The 19,998-nt window shown below is 33.2% G+C and overlaps 1 protein-coding gene across 1 annotated transcript; it reads left to right on the plus strand.

Moving 5' to 3' along the window:
* The first annotated feature begins 4,332 nt into the window (after positions 1-4,332).
* On the plus strand, positions 4,333-19,027 carry LOC128220014 (dehydrogenase/reductase SDR family member 12-like). The gene is made up of 10 exons (XM_052928245.1): positions 4,333-4,369; positions 7,342-7,402; positions 8,261-8,394; positions 9,360-9,442; positions 10,693-10,788; positions 11,199-11,280; positions 12,285-12,346; positions 14,041-14,239; positions 15,058-15,195; positions 18,069-19,027. Exons 2-10 carry the CDS (start codon positions 7,347-7,349, stop codon positions 18,185-18,187), a joined length of 969 nt encoding a protein of 322 aa, XP_052784205.1. The 5' UTR covers positions 4,333-4,369; positions 7,342-7,346; the 3' UTR covers positions 18,188-19,027.
* The last annotated feature ends 971 nt before the right edge of the window (positions 19,028-19,998 follow it).

Genomic DNA, 19,998 nt, shown 5'->3' on the forward strand with positions numbered 1-19,998 from the left:
CTTCGTCGGAATATCAGCACCTTAAAAACATGACAATAGTGTATATTGTATCTTCTTTAAAAACACCATTTCTTTTTATTATGCATTCAATGCTGTGCTACACGTGTGCCATTGGAGACAAATTTAAGACTTTAACATTAAAATATGATAGTAGGAAACATTTCATTTATAAGTAAAGGGAGGCAACTACTAAGCAAATATATTACCAGTTTTAAACTTTATGTAAACTTTAGGAAATGCTACCAATATAAACACTAAACATTCAAAGTATATCAAGTTCGCTTAATTAAATATTAATTAACAAACATATATGAATGTGCAGTTATTGGCGATTTATATTCGGGAACATATTAATATGCGTACTGTATTGAGGTTACTGTTCTGCTTGCGCAAATGAAAAATGAATGTTTTCTATTTTCTTATAACTTCACTTCATAGTAGGACGGTCGATTCCAAGGCATATATATGCATAGAGTCGTCACAACACTATTGCGATGTTAGCATTTTAATCCAAATTAAAGAAATGAGGTCATATGAGAGAATACTAATATATAGCTCGAAAACAATCTATCAAAATATCTTGGCATAACAGGTTGTAGTATCATATTTGCATAAGTGGTCTAGTGGTTACGGCGTCCGCCTAAGGAGCGATAGGTCGACGGTAAGAAGGACGAAACACAAGGGTTCAACGTTCACAGTTAACAAATGCCAGTGTGATAAGTGGGGTTAAATGATTCTCCAGCAATATAAGGGATGAAACTAGGAAACAACAACAGACAACAGCAATAACAACAACAACAACAACAACAGCAACAACGGCAACAACAACAGCAACAGCAACAACAACAACAATAATCTGTTTTACATTTGCGATTACATATCGCAACAGCAAGAAGTTACTTCTCTATAAATATCACTTGATGGTTATACTCATTAAGAGCACGGTGGAAATAATGTTGATTATTTAAATACAAAAAAGTAAAATTGACATTGTGCTATAACACTGGTTTCTTCGTCGGAATATCAGCACCTTAAAAACATGACAATATTGTATCTTCTTGAAAAAACACCATTTCTTTTGATTATGCCTTCAATGCTGTGCTACACGTGTGCCATCAGAAACAAATTTAAAACTTAAACATTAAAATATGATAACAGGAAACATTTCACTCATAAGTAAAGGGAGGCAACTACTAAGCAAATATATTACCAATTTTAAACTTTTTTGCAAACTTTAGGAAATGTTAACAATGTATACTCTTACGCATTCAAAGTATACCAAGTTCACTTTATTAAATATTAATAAACAAACAAATATGAATGTGAAGTTATTGGCGATTTATATTCGGGAACATATTAATATGCGTACTGTATTAGATTACTATTCAGTATGCGCAAATGAAAACTGTATTATTTATATTTTCTTATTTCTTTACTTAAATCATACTACGAACAAGTCAAGAGTGAGGGGTATCTAAAGAAAAAGTCACTGGTCTATCATACAACAGCAACAAAAACAACAACAACAACAACACCAATCTGTTTTACATTGACGATTACAAATAGAAACAGCAAGAAGTTACCACACTATAAATATCACTTGATGATAATAGTCATTAAGAACACGGTGGATAATAATGTTGATTATTTTTTTCTTATGCGGTAAAAGAAGAGTAAATGGCAATTTATCTTTACGGTAATATCTCGTTGAGTTCATTTTAAGAAAGGGGGTCACTCTTTTACACAAATGCGATGAATGTACACACTTTTCCTTAAAAACTCTCACAAAATTAAAAACAATTTAAAGTTTTTATTTGTTTATAAATTTATAAAACCTCAATAATCTGTCCCTATGGTGTTGTGGGTCCAGTCTAACCTGCAAATACCGGGGATCCCGGTTCGATGCATTCTGTTTTTGAAACCTTTTTTGGTATCGTTTGATATTAATGCACCAGTCAATTGTAACCACGGCGCCTCCAGGTCCGGGGAATTGCGGGGACCCAAGCCCGGGTAAAATCCCCGTCCTGCGGGGACAAACTGATGGTAAAATCCCCGCCAAATGCCCCCGTACCCCAGGGACCCAAAGGTAGGCACAGTTCCTGCTATATTTGGCGCGAATACAAAACCACCGCATTCACCCGGCACTGCTGGGCCACCGGGTTGGTAAAAACACGGCCAATTTCCCCGGCTATCCCCGGACCTTGGGGGCCGTGGTTACAAATGACTGGTGCATAACAAATTAACTTTTTGTGAAGGTTTATGAAATTAAGATACTTCAATGAAATCTTCAATATTACACGCTATTGTATGTTTAGCTGGTTAACAAATATTTAATATGCTTTGACATGGATAAAATGCTAAGATAACTTACTTGATGAGGTGTGCATAATTTTGCAATTGATGTGCAATTATTAAGTATGTGTTTTGTTGTTATGCTTTTTCGTTAAGTTATTAAAGACAGAAAGGTTATGAATATTTCCTAACTGTTGCAAAAATCATGACTATAGCATCACACGTACTGATTCCAGGTCAAACCATATAAATGATCATGAGTATACTAAGTATAAAGAATGTTATCCTAAATGATATTATGAACTTTCGATTATTGTACGATAGTAAATCGAAATACTTGGTCCGATTCGATTCGATTATCGATAGCAAATGGAGTCTGATTTTCAATTTATATTAGCTCGATTACGAAGATAGCTGAAAAATGATATGAACAACTAGCAAATCCGTTTTCTTGACACCTTCTTGAAAGGCCATGAAAAAGTACTCCAAGGGGGAATCAAACCCAAACTTTGACGAGACGAGGACACATTAATCACTAGACCACTCTCATCTTCTAGTATATTGAATGATGTTTCAGGAGCATACAGGATGTACTTATACATAAGTATTTGTTGTTTTTATCTCGAATTTGCAAGAAGGTAAAAACAGTCAACTATTCATTTAAGAACATTATTCGGGACCCTGGAGCGATCGCCTGTGTGTCAGGTCGTATGATCATTAAAAGTTGTGTATAAATGTCCTCTATTCAATGTCATAAGACATTGGCACAATAAAATATTGACAGTAGTGCTACATAAAATGTACGAGCGTAAATATAACGATATTATGGACGTAATTAGTTGTTTGTTACGATATACTGTAAACCTTAAAAAAATACTTCCTAAAATGTTGTAGAATATTACTTAAAAAAGCAATAATACGATCATTTGATCGTATCCATCCTATTTTAATAGTCCAAAGAAATTTACAATGTGGTAAAATATACAAACTAACTTGCAGGGAAATGGATCCAACTACAAAAACAGATACGTGGATTCTTTGATTCAAAGTTAATAAGTCAAGGTTCATTCACCTTATCTATCAAACATGATAATACTCGATTGCGTTATTAAGACGCATTATGAACAAACACGAGTATTACGTTGTGATGTGTAAATATAAATATCGCTTATCAAATTTAATAACAATTGACAAAGGACCTCGGACATTATCTATCTGAATCTGCCCATTATACTCATAGAATTCCAATCTCATGTCATTTTGGTCATGTTATTTCCGACATAAAACCCTTTAATAACCGGAATATGAAAACTGGTCAAACTTTGTTCCAAAATTATGTTGCACTTCATGTAATGAACGAATTGAGTTTCATTATTTTTTACGTTGTTCCTTTCGTGCATCATATACACATTATATTATTTGAAATAAGGAAAATTGTTAACATTATCTAGTTTTAGATTATGCCTCAGCAACCACCGACTTATGTTCTATAAAAATATATAAAAAGCTTAACTAACAAGTTGAGATGCGCAGATTATCAATACGTTCCGGTTCTCTGACTATTCACAGAGGTATGTTCTTTAGTATGATAAACTGCAGTCCGTTCCACAATTCGTATCCGAGCTTTTTGTAAGCAACTTCCAACTTGCAATGCAACTTTTTTTAGGTTGCATATTATCATCAAGTTCCGTTTCGATTATCTTATTTTTCCCTAAATTATGGCCCTTTTAATTTATAATTATGTATTGTGGTACATGTCCAGTCGTGTCCGGGCTATTTCTCAGCATCTACCAGCTTAAATTCAATATGACACTTTGAGGGAACATAAATTTGTGTTTTGACTTGAGATTGAACCCAGGACTCGTTCCGCAGGCGGACTTCCATGATTCATAAAACTGTTGCACAATAGCAATGATGACACGACCGAAACTTCACTACGGTACCATTACAATACGAAAGTGTAAAATGACTTACGTGTGGGGAGCTCACTGCGTAGGTGATTTAGTGTGTACAATAAATGGTTGTGTGTAACCTCTCTGACATGTGATATTGTGCTTACTTAACTGTCAACAAGCCGGTATTTGTTTTTATTATTATTTACTAGTATATTATGATAACAATGCCATGTTTTGTATAGTGTATGAGTTTTTTTTATAATGCTTGTAAATAAAAGTGATGTGCAGTATTTATTCGATCATGGTATCGCTGTGTTATGTGTTTTTCATGTTACGTAATCTGTCTCCTATTCGTACCAACACGGAACGCACTAATTCTATTTCTATTTATTTATTTTTGAGGGAAAGCCTTTCTTTTTTTCAACCACCCCTTTACATTAGGGAGCACTTTGACACATTGCTTAATGACGTACATTTTTTGTACACATGTAAAAAGGCAATTGATTTAATGGTTAAATAAATGGCATATAAGCCACACTCTATTGAATTGTATTGTTTTTAGACTGTAGGTACAACGATATTTAGACAGTCTCCATTTTTTTCACGTTTTTATAAGAAAAAATATCCTTCTTCATCCAGGCCACATCACTTGGAGGTGCTCTTGTCATGGCCCATGTGATTGATTGATTGATTGATTTAATGGTTAAATAAATGAAAGAATGATGGATTGATCACAAGATTGAATGAAGGATTGATCGAGTTACTGAATACGTAAATGTCTGAGCCTAAGTTGTAATTGTTCAGTCAGTTATCACATTGCACTTGGTCACCTAAGCATTCTGGCAAATAACATACACAATAGTTTTCAATTTTAATGATTTTTGAATTTTTTCGCCGTCCACAGATTGTCTTGGAAGTGATTGGAAATTCAGACATTTCTTCTTTTTCTAAGCATTCTAATAAATGATCATGCAGTTTTAATGAATAAAATATTAAATCGAAACACGGGTTTTGCTGAAAACAAAAAGATGTTGCATGTGCAATGGCATATAAGCCACAATCTATTGGATTGTCTTGTTTTTTTTACTGTAGGTACAACAATATTTAGACAGTCTTCATTTTCCCCATAAATCTGCGATAGTTGAATTTTTAGCCCATCCGGATTAATTCTATCATCACGTCGTTCGATTCCCATGCTGTCGATTAAATAAATTTTATTCTTATGCTCATATGTCATTAAGTTTCACAAATGATCAACTGTATCCTTCTATTATATCATACATGTATTAACATTACTTTTTAAATATTTTCTTTTCGAATTAAACAACATTTACTATCCTTGTGAGTTAGAGTTTCGAAAAAGGCGGACGGTGATAGTCAGCGAATAACATTACAAATACAGGCTCACCGTGTTAGTCGGCGATAAGATAAGATTAAGTTTCACAAATGATCAACTGTATCCTTCTATTGTAACATACATGTATTAAACAACATCCATTAAAATGATATAGATTGCATAAGAGTGGATCTTTTAAAATATCAAGTAATTTGAACATGATTTAAATAGTCTTTTAGATTCACTAATGAAAAATGTATCGTTCACTAATTCAACATTATTTGTACCCAAATCAATACAATTTCATAACAAATACAGTACATCGATTCGACACCCGGCGCTAATTGCTCTTCGTGGCAGTTTAATTGTAACTTAGTGACAATTTCTCGCTTGATTGATCATAATGGAAACTTTGAAACTTGAAACTTGATCAAAATGGAAAGGATTGTAGTAGTTATAATTCGTTCATGATCAGTTTCGTTTTTTTATTTGCATTCATGTATGACTTTTCTCCTGGAATTCGCGCACGAATAAAACAAGACTAAACAACAGATTAAAGAAATTTATCTTCTAATTAAATTTGATCAATTAGGAATGGGTAAACTTCAAACACCTTTAATATGTTTGTTTGAAGTAGAACAATTTTTCCCAAGTTGTAAACATAACTTTGTCTATCAAAGTCCATAATTAAATTAATTATTTAAATATTGAATTGACTTAATTACGCCAATTACGATAAGTTATAACAAGGAACAACTTTAATAATATCGTGTGAACTTCTCACACATTCACCATTTCGTTTATTTCAATTACTCATATTTACAGATCTATACAAAGTTATGCAAAGCTGTATATGTTTATATCAATTGTTATCTATAAATTGATAATTTAATAAAATAATGAAATAGAATGTATCACATCGACTTGAATTATTGAATTATTCAATATCAATATAACATCACGATTTCTTAACTCATTTAAAAAAAAAACATATAAAAAATCAATACTCTTAATGAATATATACTTATTAAAACATAAAAGTTATTTATTTTTTTATTAAAAACATCTTTTCAATTCTATTTTATTTTCCTGGTCAGCCTTTTCTGGCCTGGTCAGCCTTTTCCCTCTATATCTATATGGGCAGCCATTTGGTCGGCTTTTAGTATTGCCCTGCAATCAGCCCATAGTTTTGCTACCATAATTCTATCTTATTGTGTGTTTCCCATTACATTGTTAAACTGTAAAGATCAGTTAATTGTAATTAAGACCTCCTATTTGAGTATTTGTTTAGTTTTATATAATTATCTTGATCAGGTGCAAGGGGTAAATAATAAGAATACACTGCAAAACTTTTCATGAGAAGGATTCTGAACTGTTATGTATCTATAACCCATAATTATACTGTAAACATTAACATTTTATTATGATTAAGATGTGAAAAAGTTTAAATGCAACGCTGGCAACATCTTCAAATATAACAAATTTTGAAAATGTTGTTAATTGTCCTTTCTTTTTTCTTTTTATCTGAAAGGTGATGGGGATATATATAGTAATTGTAGGTATGTGTATGTGTGTGTGTGTGTGCATCCAGACAAACTAACAGTTTTTGGGTAATTGACCAACTTCATTTATATAGATCTCGTTTAGGAATAGAGTAGTGCACCGGAACCATAAATCTATGTGCAGTAATTTTTAGTTATTGCCTTTTGTTAATTGTTATCCCTTGTAGGGCAAAGTTGATACCGTTCTTAATTAGGCAGGAGATAAATTGGCAGTCTGTGACTGCTCTTGTTTATATCGTTTTGTTTTTCTTTTCAGGAAACATGTCAATATTCAGGAGTACCATTTGGTTTGTGAAGGGATTAAAAGAGTACACAAAGTAAGAAAGCAAATCAATTGCCTATTATAGTTTCAGTTGAATACAGCTGAAAAAGGTCTGGGGCTACAAATACGATCAGTCTGAGACTCTTTGAAACAGATCATTGCTTCAAAAATAGTGAGTCTGTAATTGGATGAAAAAGCCAACTCCAAGTCTGAAACTCAAGACGGCCCCTAACAGTTCATTAATTTTGATTGAGCATAATAGTTGTTCGATTTGCGCAGTGGTTAGCACATTTAGTTTTCACTGAGGCGCCCTTGGTATTGATTCCTAGCCTGGATGCATTTGAGTTTGGTTTGTGGTCACTAAACTTAATTTAATACCATACATGATTTGTTAAATCAGAATATATTACCTTTTTATCATTTAGGTATATCTTTTTTGTTACAATGTTTGAAAAATAACTTGTCATACTAATGAGTATTGTACTCTTGTGTTGTATATATAACATCAAGCTAGGCTTTAAAAGCAGGGTTGGGCACCCCGCTTGCCCTTTTCAAGCACCCTGCTGCCTTTTTACCACACCCTGCTGTGCTATTTTGTTTGACAGTGTTAATTTTCAGGTATAAGTATAAAAATAATAAATATACATAATTTACACACTGAAGTAAAGACAACAGTCATTATAAAGGTATTAGTTTTAGTTACTTTTAGTTTTGAAACACAACACATAAACAATAAGAATTTTACATTGGCCCTTGCAAGTGCTCTATTTAGGCTCATTAAATGCACATTAAAAGTGCCCTTTATGATCTAGCAACCTGCCCTTTTCAAATTCTGGCTGGAGCACTGTACTGTTTTATATGCCTTTTGTTGAAATAATTTGTTAGTGTCTAACAAATATGATTTACTGTTCAGAAGTGGCTTTACATCAGCTAGCAAGTCATTCAGAGCTGAGGACCTGTCAGTGGACATATCAGGGTGGAGCTACATGATCACAGGAGCCAATAGCGGACTGGGAAAGGCTACAGCGCTGGCTCTAGCCAAGAAAGGCAAGTGATTCTAATGCTTTTTAGTAAATAAGATTTAAGATTCAACATTTGTATTTATTGAGGTGATCTCTTGCACAAGTTTGCTCCTTGTTACAATAACATGATGTAATGCATGCAAATAGACATACAGATACATATTTATTAACACATACTAAGTATATGTCTTATTATGTAAAAAAAATGTGTTGTTGTCCTAGTGTGGTATCAGTTCTTATGATCTGAAATATTTTAAATATTGAACAAGATAAAGTCTACAAGTGAAGTGATATCATTGACACACTTATCAAGAATAAAGGACTTGTTTTCGTGTTTTTTAAAAGCTGCACTCTCACAGTTTGAACGTTTTGACAACTTTTTTATTTTTTGTCATGAAACAAGCCAATTTATGTGAAAATGCATGTAAACCATTCATGTAAGACTGCTGACAAAAAATTAGTCACAGATTTTTCTGTTCAAAAATTGATGTTTTATGCATTTTTTCTTAAACCGTTAGTAACGCTTTCAGCCATAAAAGTTTTCGAACAGAAATATGAAAATCTGCGATCTCATATTTTGTCAGCAGTCTTTTATCACTGGTTTGCAGATATTTACGCAAAAAATTGCTCATTCGAAGACAAAAAATAAAAAATTAGTAAAAAACGGCAAATCTGTGAGAGTGCAGCTTTAAGATACATCTTGAATACTATCAGATGTAAAGTTGGATCTCTTTAGAAAAAATAAAAAATACATGCTCCAGGTTCTTTGTATTTTAACATATAGAGTGTATTTGCAAAATTATACGTTTAAAAAACATGTATTTCCTGTGATTTGGATTTTGTTTTTAAATTTTACAAACATTATTATGTATATATCTGGTGCATCATGCAACTAATGTATGTATGTGTGAGCTAAGAGTCATCTGTGAATCAATAATCAGTGACTAAATGGATTTTAATACTGTCTAAATATGTTATCATCATGTACAGGGGGAACAGTACATCTGGTCTGCCGTAACCAAGAACGTGGGGAAGCAGCCAAGACTGAAATCACAGAGACCACAGGAAACCAAGTAAGCAAGATTTGTTAAATGTTGTGAAAAAAAACAGATAAGGATGTGCTGACACGACTTAGTCTGGTGTTGTTGTCATAAGTGATGTCATGTACAAACCTTGGCCTTAAATAAAATGATTCAAGGTATAAGTTTAACAGCATTTATTCCAAATTAACATACAAAAACAATTAAGATATAACAAATAGTAAGGATTGGAAAATAAGTTACTTAAACCTGACATAATTACTTTCCTAAAGTTTTTTTTTTTTAAATAAGCTATTCTGCGGTTGAAATGCCTGTAAATAGAGACGTGTTAAACGTACATGTAATGATATACATGTAAACTGTTGTTTGGTTTAATAAATGAAGCTGTATAATTGGGTGAAGAATGCATGCATGACACACAACCCGATGTTATCAGCATCTTCACACATAGAAATATGTCACTGTTCTGTTCAAAGTATTTGTCACCTAATAGACAATTGTTACAGTTAAAGGCACAAGGGAGATGACTAAAACACCCCTGTCTCTGTATTGAAGATATTTACTTTTGTCTAATGACAATACACTCATGTGTAGCACAGCTGATAACTTTCAAATCTTGAATACTCTGAAAGTTTCAGGGACACACATGTGATCTGTGGTACTTTTCATAAATAGTGTGACAACTGATTCAGCTATACATATATTATTGAAATTTATCAGCACAAAGTACAATAAAAGTTATCAACCATGCCTGAAACAGCAATGTTAACTTAAGTACAGCTCTGAACAACCTACTGTTTCAAGCTTGTCTGTTGATTTTCTTTTAAGAACAAATGTAAGGCATTGTGATAGCCGTGCTGTTGTTTGCACTGACAGCGTCATCATTGATAAAGTAATGAAACTCAAATATTTGTCTTAATACCTATTCCAGATATGAAACTTACTACACATGATGCTATGGATAATACGCATATTTTAAGCAAAGCCCCATAACTCTGATATCAATCATCAACTTATGCCCCTTGTAACACTGAATTAAGAACAATTATTTGTGATCACACTGCAGTGCTCTTGTCTGTGACAACTATAAACTATTGATGCAGTTACTGTCAGGTGGCTTCTTTATTAAAAATACCCAGTGAATATCTTATTATAGATTGTTCCATGAATTTCTTGAGGTTCTTCATTTCTTAGGTTTGGTCCGGTTTCAAAGTTTTGAATTCAAGAGATTGCAAATAAGATTTCTCTTTACAATGACACATACATGTATTGCTTCCTTGCAGAATGTATTCATGCACCAGCTTGACACCTCTAGGCCGGCAGAGGTCTACAGCTTTGTGAAGAGGTTTGAGTCTTCTGGGCAGTCACTCGATGTTCTGGTTAGTTGTGACGTGAACTCTTTGGGCTACACAGGTTTACACTTAATAGATGCAAAAACAAATTAAAAAAAAAAATATGCATTATTACGTTTAACTTATATCACTTAAATGATCAGAAGAAAAAAAAAGTGAATGATTTGTGTAAAGTTTAAAAACATATAAGCCTTTATAAATGGGGTTTTCAATATATAGTTACGTGGCCACAAATTCTGCATATAAAATTGCCGAAAAATCACTAATATTTATCTGTCTGTACACAAATCATATTGGAGTATGAACTAATAAGCCAATATTTTGTTGATGTTGCAAACTGCAAACCAAATATATCCAAAATAAAAAACAGTTTGATCAGTGTATTCCCACAAGTATGGTCTTACCTTTTTCTTTCTATACTTTTAATGATCTTGCAGATAAACAATGCTGGCTGTATGGTGAATACAAGGGAGTTAACTGAGGAAGGATTGGAGAAAAACTTTGCCACCAATACATTGGGTAATTTAAGTGACATGAGTCTTTCCTTATCATGAAGTAAAGTGTTCATGTACCATGGCAACATTCTTGCTTCAATCAGCCTGAACAATATTGTCCAAGCTATGTGTATATTATATGGTGAAATCAAAAAGGATCTATCCACGTCTTTATTTAATTTGACTTAGGTCCTTTTCGCCACTCCATATCTGAATTGGCAAAATGTTTAATAAATACCCTCAGTGTCATTCTGGTTATATAAAATTCATCATGAACCTTAAATGTATTATTAGAACTGGAAATTGTGCTGTATTGTATGTTTCCAGGAAACACACACCAAAGGTAGACTTTTTTAGCTCATCTGTTTTATTAAAGAAAAAGGTCATAGCCTTTTTGTTTGTTTTGGTGTCAACATTGTGCAAAAGCTTTAACCTTGGGTTTATTGTTAGACTTTCATCCCCGCTCACCACCTCCTTTTTTAGCCCCATAAATATTGTTGACTGAAATAGAAATGTTGAACTAAGGTTGGTATTTTCATCCGGTACTGTTTTAGGGAACAGGGTTTATTCATATCTATGGTTTGTATAACACTCACCTTTAAAAATGAGAATTTTTACCATCATGTTTGTGGTTGGTCATGAAACACATATTTATGGTCCCTTATGCCATAAGAAAGAGCATGAACACATATTCAATGGTAAAACAGTCCTCTAAGAAAGAAAAAAATAAAAAAATAAACCGTCTCCAGCCCTTTCCATTTAAAAAAGAAATCGGATGCAAATCTAGTGATTAATTTATATTGGCCTCACCATTACTCAAAAGCTATTCAAGATATTCAAATGAAAGTTGGTACACATTTTGGCAGAGGTAATAACAAGCAACATGCCTCAGACTTAAATAGTTATTGAGAAATGCTTCTTATTTACTTAATTTTACCGAAAACAAAACAAGAACAGACGAGTGATGGCATTCCCTCTGTGTCCCTCATGTTTGATAAACTCAAAGCAAATAATGCCTATATATTTTAGGTACACATATTCTTACAACAGCACTGATGCCACTACTTGCCAAGTCACAACAGCCAAGAGTGGTAAGAATGTTATATATTTAGAACAAAGAACATTTTGTAACATTGTCTATGGCCATTTGGTTTGTTTTGAGCTGGCAAAGCAGCATAGATGATAAAAAGGCCATAATGATAATCATGATCATGATAATCATGATAATATAGTATAGCTAGCTATGTTGTTCACATTTCCTAATCATAGTATACCCAGCTATATCTCTTGTCAAGTCCAGAACATAGCATTCCTGGTTAAATCTCTCACATTTCTAGATCACAATATCCTACTCTCTATCTCTCACATTTCCAGATCACAATATTCTCATCTCTATCACTCACATTTCCAGATCACAATATTCTCATCTCTATCACTCACATTTCCAGATCACAATATTCTCATCTCTATCACTCACATTTCCAGATCACAATATCCTCATCTATATCACTCACATTTCCAGATCACAATATCCTCATCTATATCACTCACATTTCCAGATCACAATATCCTCATCTATATCACTCACATTTCCAGATCACAATATCCTCATCTATATCACTCACATTTCCAGATCACAATATCCTCATCTATATCACTCACATTTTCAGATCACAATATCCTCATCTATATCACTCACATTTCCAGATCACAATATCCTCATCTATATCACTCACATTTCCAGATCACAATATCCTCATCTATATCACTCACATTTCCAGATAACAATATCCTCATCTCTATCACTCACATTTCCAGATCACAATATCCTCATCTCTATCACTCACATTTCCAGATCACAATATCCTCATCTATATCACTCACATTTCCAGATCACAATATCCTCATCTATATCACTCACATTTCCAGATAACAATATCCTCATCTCTATCACTCACATTTCCAGATCACAATATTCTCATCTCTATCACTCACATTTCCAGATCACAATATCCTCATCTATATCACTCACATTTCCAGATAACAATATCCTCATCTATATCACTCACATTTCCAGATCACAATATCCTCATCTATATCACTCACATTTCCAGATCACAATATCCTCATCTATATCACTCACATTTCCAGATCACAATATCCTCATCTCTATCACTCACATTTCCCTCATCTATATCTCGCATTTCCAGATCATAGGATGCAAGATACAAGAATCTTTATTTTAACTCGGGTATGTGATAACAAGAAACATTAGCTCAATGAGCTATTTTCTGACATCTCACATTTCCAGATCATAGGATTCTCATCTTTATCTCTCACATTTCCAGATCATAGGATTCAAGATACCAGAATCATTATTTAAAGTCTGGTATGTGTTAACAAAAAATATTAGCTCAATCAGCTATTTTCCGACATCTCATCTTTATTTCTCACATTTCCAGATCATAGGATTCTTATCTATATCTCTCACATTTCCAGATCATAGGATTTTTATCTATATCTCTCACATTTCCAGATCATAGGATTTTTATCTATATCTCTCACATTTCCAGATCATAGGTTTCTTATATCTATATCTCTCACATTTCCAGATCATAGGTTTCTCTATTTTATCTAACATTTTCAGATCACAATATCCTCATGTATATCTATCCTTTTCCATTGTATTCTCACCTATGTCGCTGAAATTTTTAGATCACGATCATAATATTCACACCTTTATGTGTGAGTATAGAATATTCATCGATATCTCTCACATTTCCAGATCATAGTTTCCTCAGGAGGCATGCTTACCCAGTCTCTAAACACAGATGACCTCCAGTTTGAGCGCATGCGAAAGTTTGACGGCACGGTGGCATATGCCCAGAACAAGAGACAACAGATCGTGATGTGTGAGCAGTACGCCAAGCAATTCCCGAATGTTCATTTCTCTACAATGCACCCTGGCTGGGCAGACACTCCAGGTATAGTTACGTACACTCTGCAGGTAGATAATGATTCTTATGCCTTATGCTTTTAATAATTACACTGTAGCATGTTTGTGTGTGGTTTTTGAAGGCATTGTGATATTTATGTGTAGCATTATACATGTAGACTAAAGTAAAGCATGGTTTTAATTTTAAATGCTATCTTTATCACTAGACCTATTCGGAGCATTTGTCTCAATCATAGAACAGGTATTGTTGTTTAAAGGGATGTACCAAGAAACTTTTTGACAAAATGTTTTTGAATCCATTGTCATTAGAACTATCCATGCCCTTAGGTTATTCAGCCACTGCTAATTGTGTATAGCATAGTTTACGAAATACTCAACAGGGACCATATAATCATATTTCTGTTTATTATATGCTTTCCTGTGGTTAATGGAGATTTATCAGTGAAAAGAAATTGAAATTTAATTGATTCAGACATTGAAAATATCACTTCGATATTTTTCAGTGTTTTGAAATTTTAGCACACTCTTGGTTCCAAATCAAACATCAGCGTGCACAGGGCTGGGTCACAGTTTAAACGATGTCATTTTGGAAATGACGTTACGTGCACATACCAATTGGCACATTTTCTAAAAAAAGTGTAAACAATTGACTTATTTCCAATTTAAGTCATATAATAAAAAGAAAAATTGTTTGTTTCGGTGAAGATAGCAATATATTTCACCACGTGAACACCAACAGTTAATATTACAAATCAAATATAAATTTTGGTGCTCACTCTGGGATATATGTTTCGATCTTACACTGAAACAAACAAATATCCTTCATATCATTTGTTGATTTTTCAGCTGTTCAAACATCTATGCCCGATTTCCATGCCAAGATGCAGAGCCGACTGAGGTCAGTGGAAGAAGGAGCAGATACCATCATCTGGCTGGCCATATCAGAGGTTGCTCTTAAACAACCCACTGGGCTTTTTTTTCAAGGTAAAACTGTATTTGTTAGCTCAACTATTCAAAGAATATGTAAAGCTGTACTACACACCCTAGCTTCAGCATCGGTGTCACACCTTGTTTAAGGTTTTACATGTAAGCACTTCAAATGCATTATCTTAGCAAATACATTATGTATTGTATTGAAACTTTGGATAAGTATTCCCAACTGTCCAACCTATTTAATTTATGAAGTTTAATGTAGATTATGGCTCTGAATTTTTTTACTTTTGAGTTCTGGTTAAGGGCACATCAGTAAATATCTCCGTAACTACCTAATTTATTGCATTGAGTCAGTATAAGAGACTGATATGGTACTCAACCGTTATTCTACTATAACATTCAGGTCCGAAAACTCTATTTTGCATTAAATGGACATAAGAGCCCTTTGTTATTCGACTGAGAAATTTGTTTTGCATCTAATCTAATTTAACTGTGTTCAATGCAAGTTTCACCAAAACTTTGCAATCCTTAAACTTAAAAGCGGCTGAATAGTCCAACATGCATTGTCTCTGTGACAGCTCTTGTTTGGTATTAGAAGGCATTAGTGTAAGTGATTCAGTTAGTCCTTGATGAAGTCTAAAAAGGTATAAGAAATATTGTGACGATTGAAGGTCCATAAGTTTTGCACCTTCACTCATGAAACTTCACAGGAATGTTGGTCAGTATGGGCAATTTTGAACATCCGTTTTGTTTGAAATTTCATTTCGTCTTAAAGAGGCATTGACCTTTGACATTGATGAAATATGAAACATATTGTCTTAAACGTATTGCACCAACACTCGTAACAATTTACTGGAATGTTGGTCAGTACGAGCATTTGTGAACCTGCAATTTGTTCGACATTTCCATTTGTCTTAAAAAGTTATGGCCATTTGACATTGATGAAATCTGAGAGTAGGATTGTTATTGGCCTGAGATGAAATATTGTTTGAAATAGCTTGTGTCGCATAGTGGTCCAAAACTGTTGTATCTACTCACATTAAACTTCACAGTCATGTTTGTCAACATGAGAAATTATGCATATGCAATAAGTGTGACATTTTACTTCATCTTTCGACTGTATAAGAGTTGTGGCCCTTGACATAGGAAAAGATGGTCTGACTTTCTTTATGTTGCATGTTGCTACCTGTTTCACCGGAGGGTTTACTCTCTGTCCGTCCATCCGTCCACAATAATCTCATTCCTGCAATAACTCAAAAAGTATCAAAGCTAGGTTAATGAAACTTAGTATGTGAAAAAGGGCAATGTGGAGATTATGCATGTTTGTTATACAGGTAATACAGAGTTATTGACATTGACATTAAAAAAATAGCCAGTTTGGTCCTGTGATAACTCAAAAACAATCAAAGCTAGGTTCATGAAACTCAGTATATGGATAGTGGGCAATAAGAAAAAAGCAGACATGGGTGGTCTGGTAGGTTTTACGGCTAAATCTGTTGCATTTTTAGCTTGACTAATCGAAGAATAAGGAGAGCTATCCTAGTCACACGCACGTCAGTGTAACCACTAATGTTTAAGTTTGCGTACCACCTCAAATAGTTTCAAAGTGACATATGGCTTTGAAACTTTGCACACTTGTTCACCATCATGAACCCAACCTGTACACAGGAGGAGGTAACTCTATCAAGCATTTTGACAAAATATGTCCCTTTTTCTACTTAGAATTTACATAAAAGTTTGCGTACCACCTCAAATATTTTCAAAGTCCATTGACATCTGGCTTTAAAACTTTGCACGCTTGTTCACCATCATGCCCCCAACCTGTACACAGGAGGAGGTTACTGTATCAAGCATTTTGACAGAATAATGCCCCTTTTTTACTTAGAATTTACGTTAAAGTTTGCGTACCACCTCAAATATTTTCCAATTCAATTGTCATCTTGCTTTGAAACTTTGCACACTTGTTCAACATCTTGCCCCCAGCCTGTACACAGGATCAGGTCACTCTATCAAGCCTTTTTCACAGAATTATGCCCCTTTTTCGACTTAGAATTTACATTAAAGTTTGCATTCCACGTCAGATAATTTCAAAGTATTTTATATTGTCAATCACTGAGAATAGTCGAGGGCGCTGTCTACTGACAGCTCTTGTTAATGGATAAAGTTTTCATGGAGATTCTCTTGGGACACGCTTATCCTTTTCACAAGGCTTTAAACCGGTAGGGGACAATTTGCGCCCACTGCGGGGCGCTCTTGTTTTTATTTAGCTTCATGTAAGAAAATCATTGTCATCATTGAGTTATTCATTGGAGATTTGTGTCAAAGTAATGTTCTGTAAAAAGCTTTAAGGGGTTTTGTTTTAATTACATATTAAAACAGACAAATAAAACCAACTGACTATAAGAACGGTTGGGCCTTTTTCTTAGGAAGGGTCGGGTAACCCCCGCCGCTTTTATGGCTTAACATGAACAGATAAATATCAGTAAGCCTGTATACTAATTTGAATACTACTTTCAATTGTTAAAAAAACACATTCAATTCAAAACCAAACAGTTTGAAAGATGATAATTAGTGTCATTACATAGATTAATGGTAGATATGAAGTCTCTAACTAATGTTGTATACTGAGCAACAATGAAATGACTAAAGGGGTCATAAAGTTTAATAAAATAACTAAAGATTAAGAATACCAGTTTGATATAACTTAATTGTCACAAATTGTATGAGAAGTTTTACTCCATTCTAATAGTTTGTTTAGACATACATGAAAAACAAGAGTCGTACAATGCGTTCATTGATTAGATGGAGCAAGTTTTGTATTGTAGTGTGTTTCATGACAGACTAGAAGAACATCTCATTGGTTATGATATGAGTAAAAACTCTCACCAAGTAATGAATACAGATACAAATAATTACTGTTACAGATCGGAAGGCTGTATCCACCCATCTTCCCCTGGCATTTACAAAGTCCACAATCCAGCAGGATACAAAACTGATAGACAGTGTGGAAGAGATTGCAGCAAAGTTTAAACCCGCAGAATGAGGAATGGGGAAATTCATGATCAGTAACATGAAATTGCAAAATGAATCATTGCAAAAGTACACTCAATTATAACAAATATTTCTTTCATTTGACCATGTGTTAGGAGAGAGAAACTAAGAAAATAAGATTTTGAAATGGGACCAAACACCTTCAATTAATTGATTAAGGTGAGATAAGTATAGTATTACATTGACTGAGCACCATGTGATGATGTTCAGCTATTGTGACTGCCTGTTGTCTGTCATGTGTCAATATTTGCTATTGTTTTTAAGGGTGCTGGTTTTCTACCAAGTCTGATCGAAGTATGTATCAGTGTGCCCTATTAATGTCCATGTGGTACCCTGATTCAATTGCTGAACTTAATACACCAATTATACGTTATGTTTTGAGATGCATTTCTAAAACGGTAACCATCTTCACCGTGATTGGTCGAACAATTCGTAAAAATATTTGGTATTTCATATTTACTTTGTGTTAATATAATATAACTTACTTATTTATTGTCTTTGTCAGAACAAGGATGTATGATAAACAGCAAAAAGAAAAATGTGCAATATATCTTTCATAGTGTTGTATTGTATGCCTTACATACTTTGCAATGGAGTTTGAGTTGATGGTAAAAATGGCTGATTTAATTATTTTATTGTTAAGTTGATATTATATTTGTAAACTTGGGTGCTTGTTATGTTAAAGTGACCCATTTTTTTCTAAACAATCCTACTTTTATACCTCAATATTTATTACCCTGAGTTCGTGCTGTATATTATAAGCTTTGATATATTGATAAATCCTGAACATGTACAGACATATTGATGATTTGGAATAAATAATATGAAATTATGATGCAGTTGTTCTATTGTAAACAATGTTGTACCTATTTTTTAAACACTCCACTCTCTGCTTTAATGAGGCATATCATTGAAGTTGTTGTGTTTTTTTACTATAATGTTTTAACTTTATACTAAAGCAGATTGATGTGTTGATCTATTGATAAACAGTTGTTGTTTTTTTAGTCAAACATAATAGTCGATAAAAACAACATTTAAGACGGACAAAACGTTTTTATGCACAGAACAAAACAAACAGCTTATTCAACTTATACAAGTACACATCATTGTCATACATATAGTTGTTTATATACATGTCATGTAACTTAACTTTAATATATAATATATAAGAATATAATGAAAAAATAATAATTTATGTAACTTGAATATGAGGTGGTTATTATGTTAACATTGGCAGTAAGAAATACTATCATATAGCTATTAAAACTAAGGTATATTAATAAGTGCGTTGCGTATAACAAACGCTTCTTTCATATATTTACAAACATTCATTATTTTTATTTTCATTGCACACATTCAGTATTTCATGAAACGTAAATACAGATGGATTTACACTGTAGTAACGTTTTATAAAGGAAATCGTAGTTAGGAATTACATAAAGAAACACATATAAAATGAAACTCATCTTCTATATCTCTGACATTACAACATACGCAATAACGTCCCTTACGACGTATGTTATTACGTAGGTATCGACATGTTTGTATGTAGAAACTCTATGGGCAACAGAGTATAAACGTAAACACTAAAGTACTAAATCTAAATATTACTCGTAACCAAAATGTGTTCTAAAATATCTATAAATATTAAAAACAACCGTTATAAGTATTTCCATACCATCCGTGTTTAAATGTATCAATTAGTATACACTTTAATTAGAATATAAATGCATTAACAACACAATACCAGTATATGGGTAATTAAACACATAAAAATATTCATACTCGTTTTACTTTCTTCTT

This window comes from Mya arenaria, chromosome 15 (assembly GCF_026914265.1).
Source record: "Mya arenaria isolate MELC-2E11 chromosome 15, ASM2691426v1".
In the NCBI taxonomy this organism is placed as follows: domain Eukaryota; kingdom Metazoa; phylum Mollusca; class Bivalvia; order Myida; family Myidae; genus Mya; species Mya arenaria.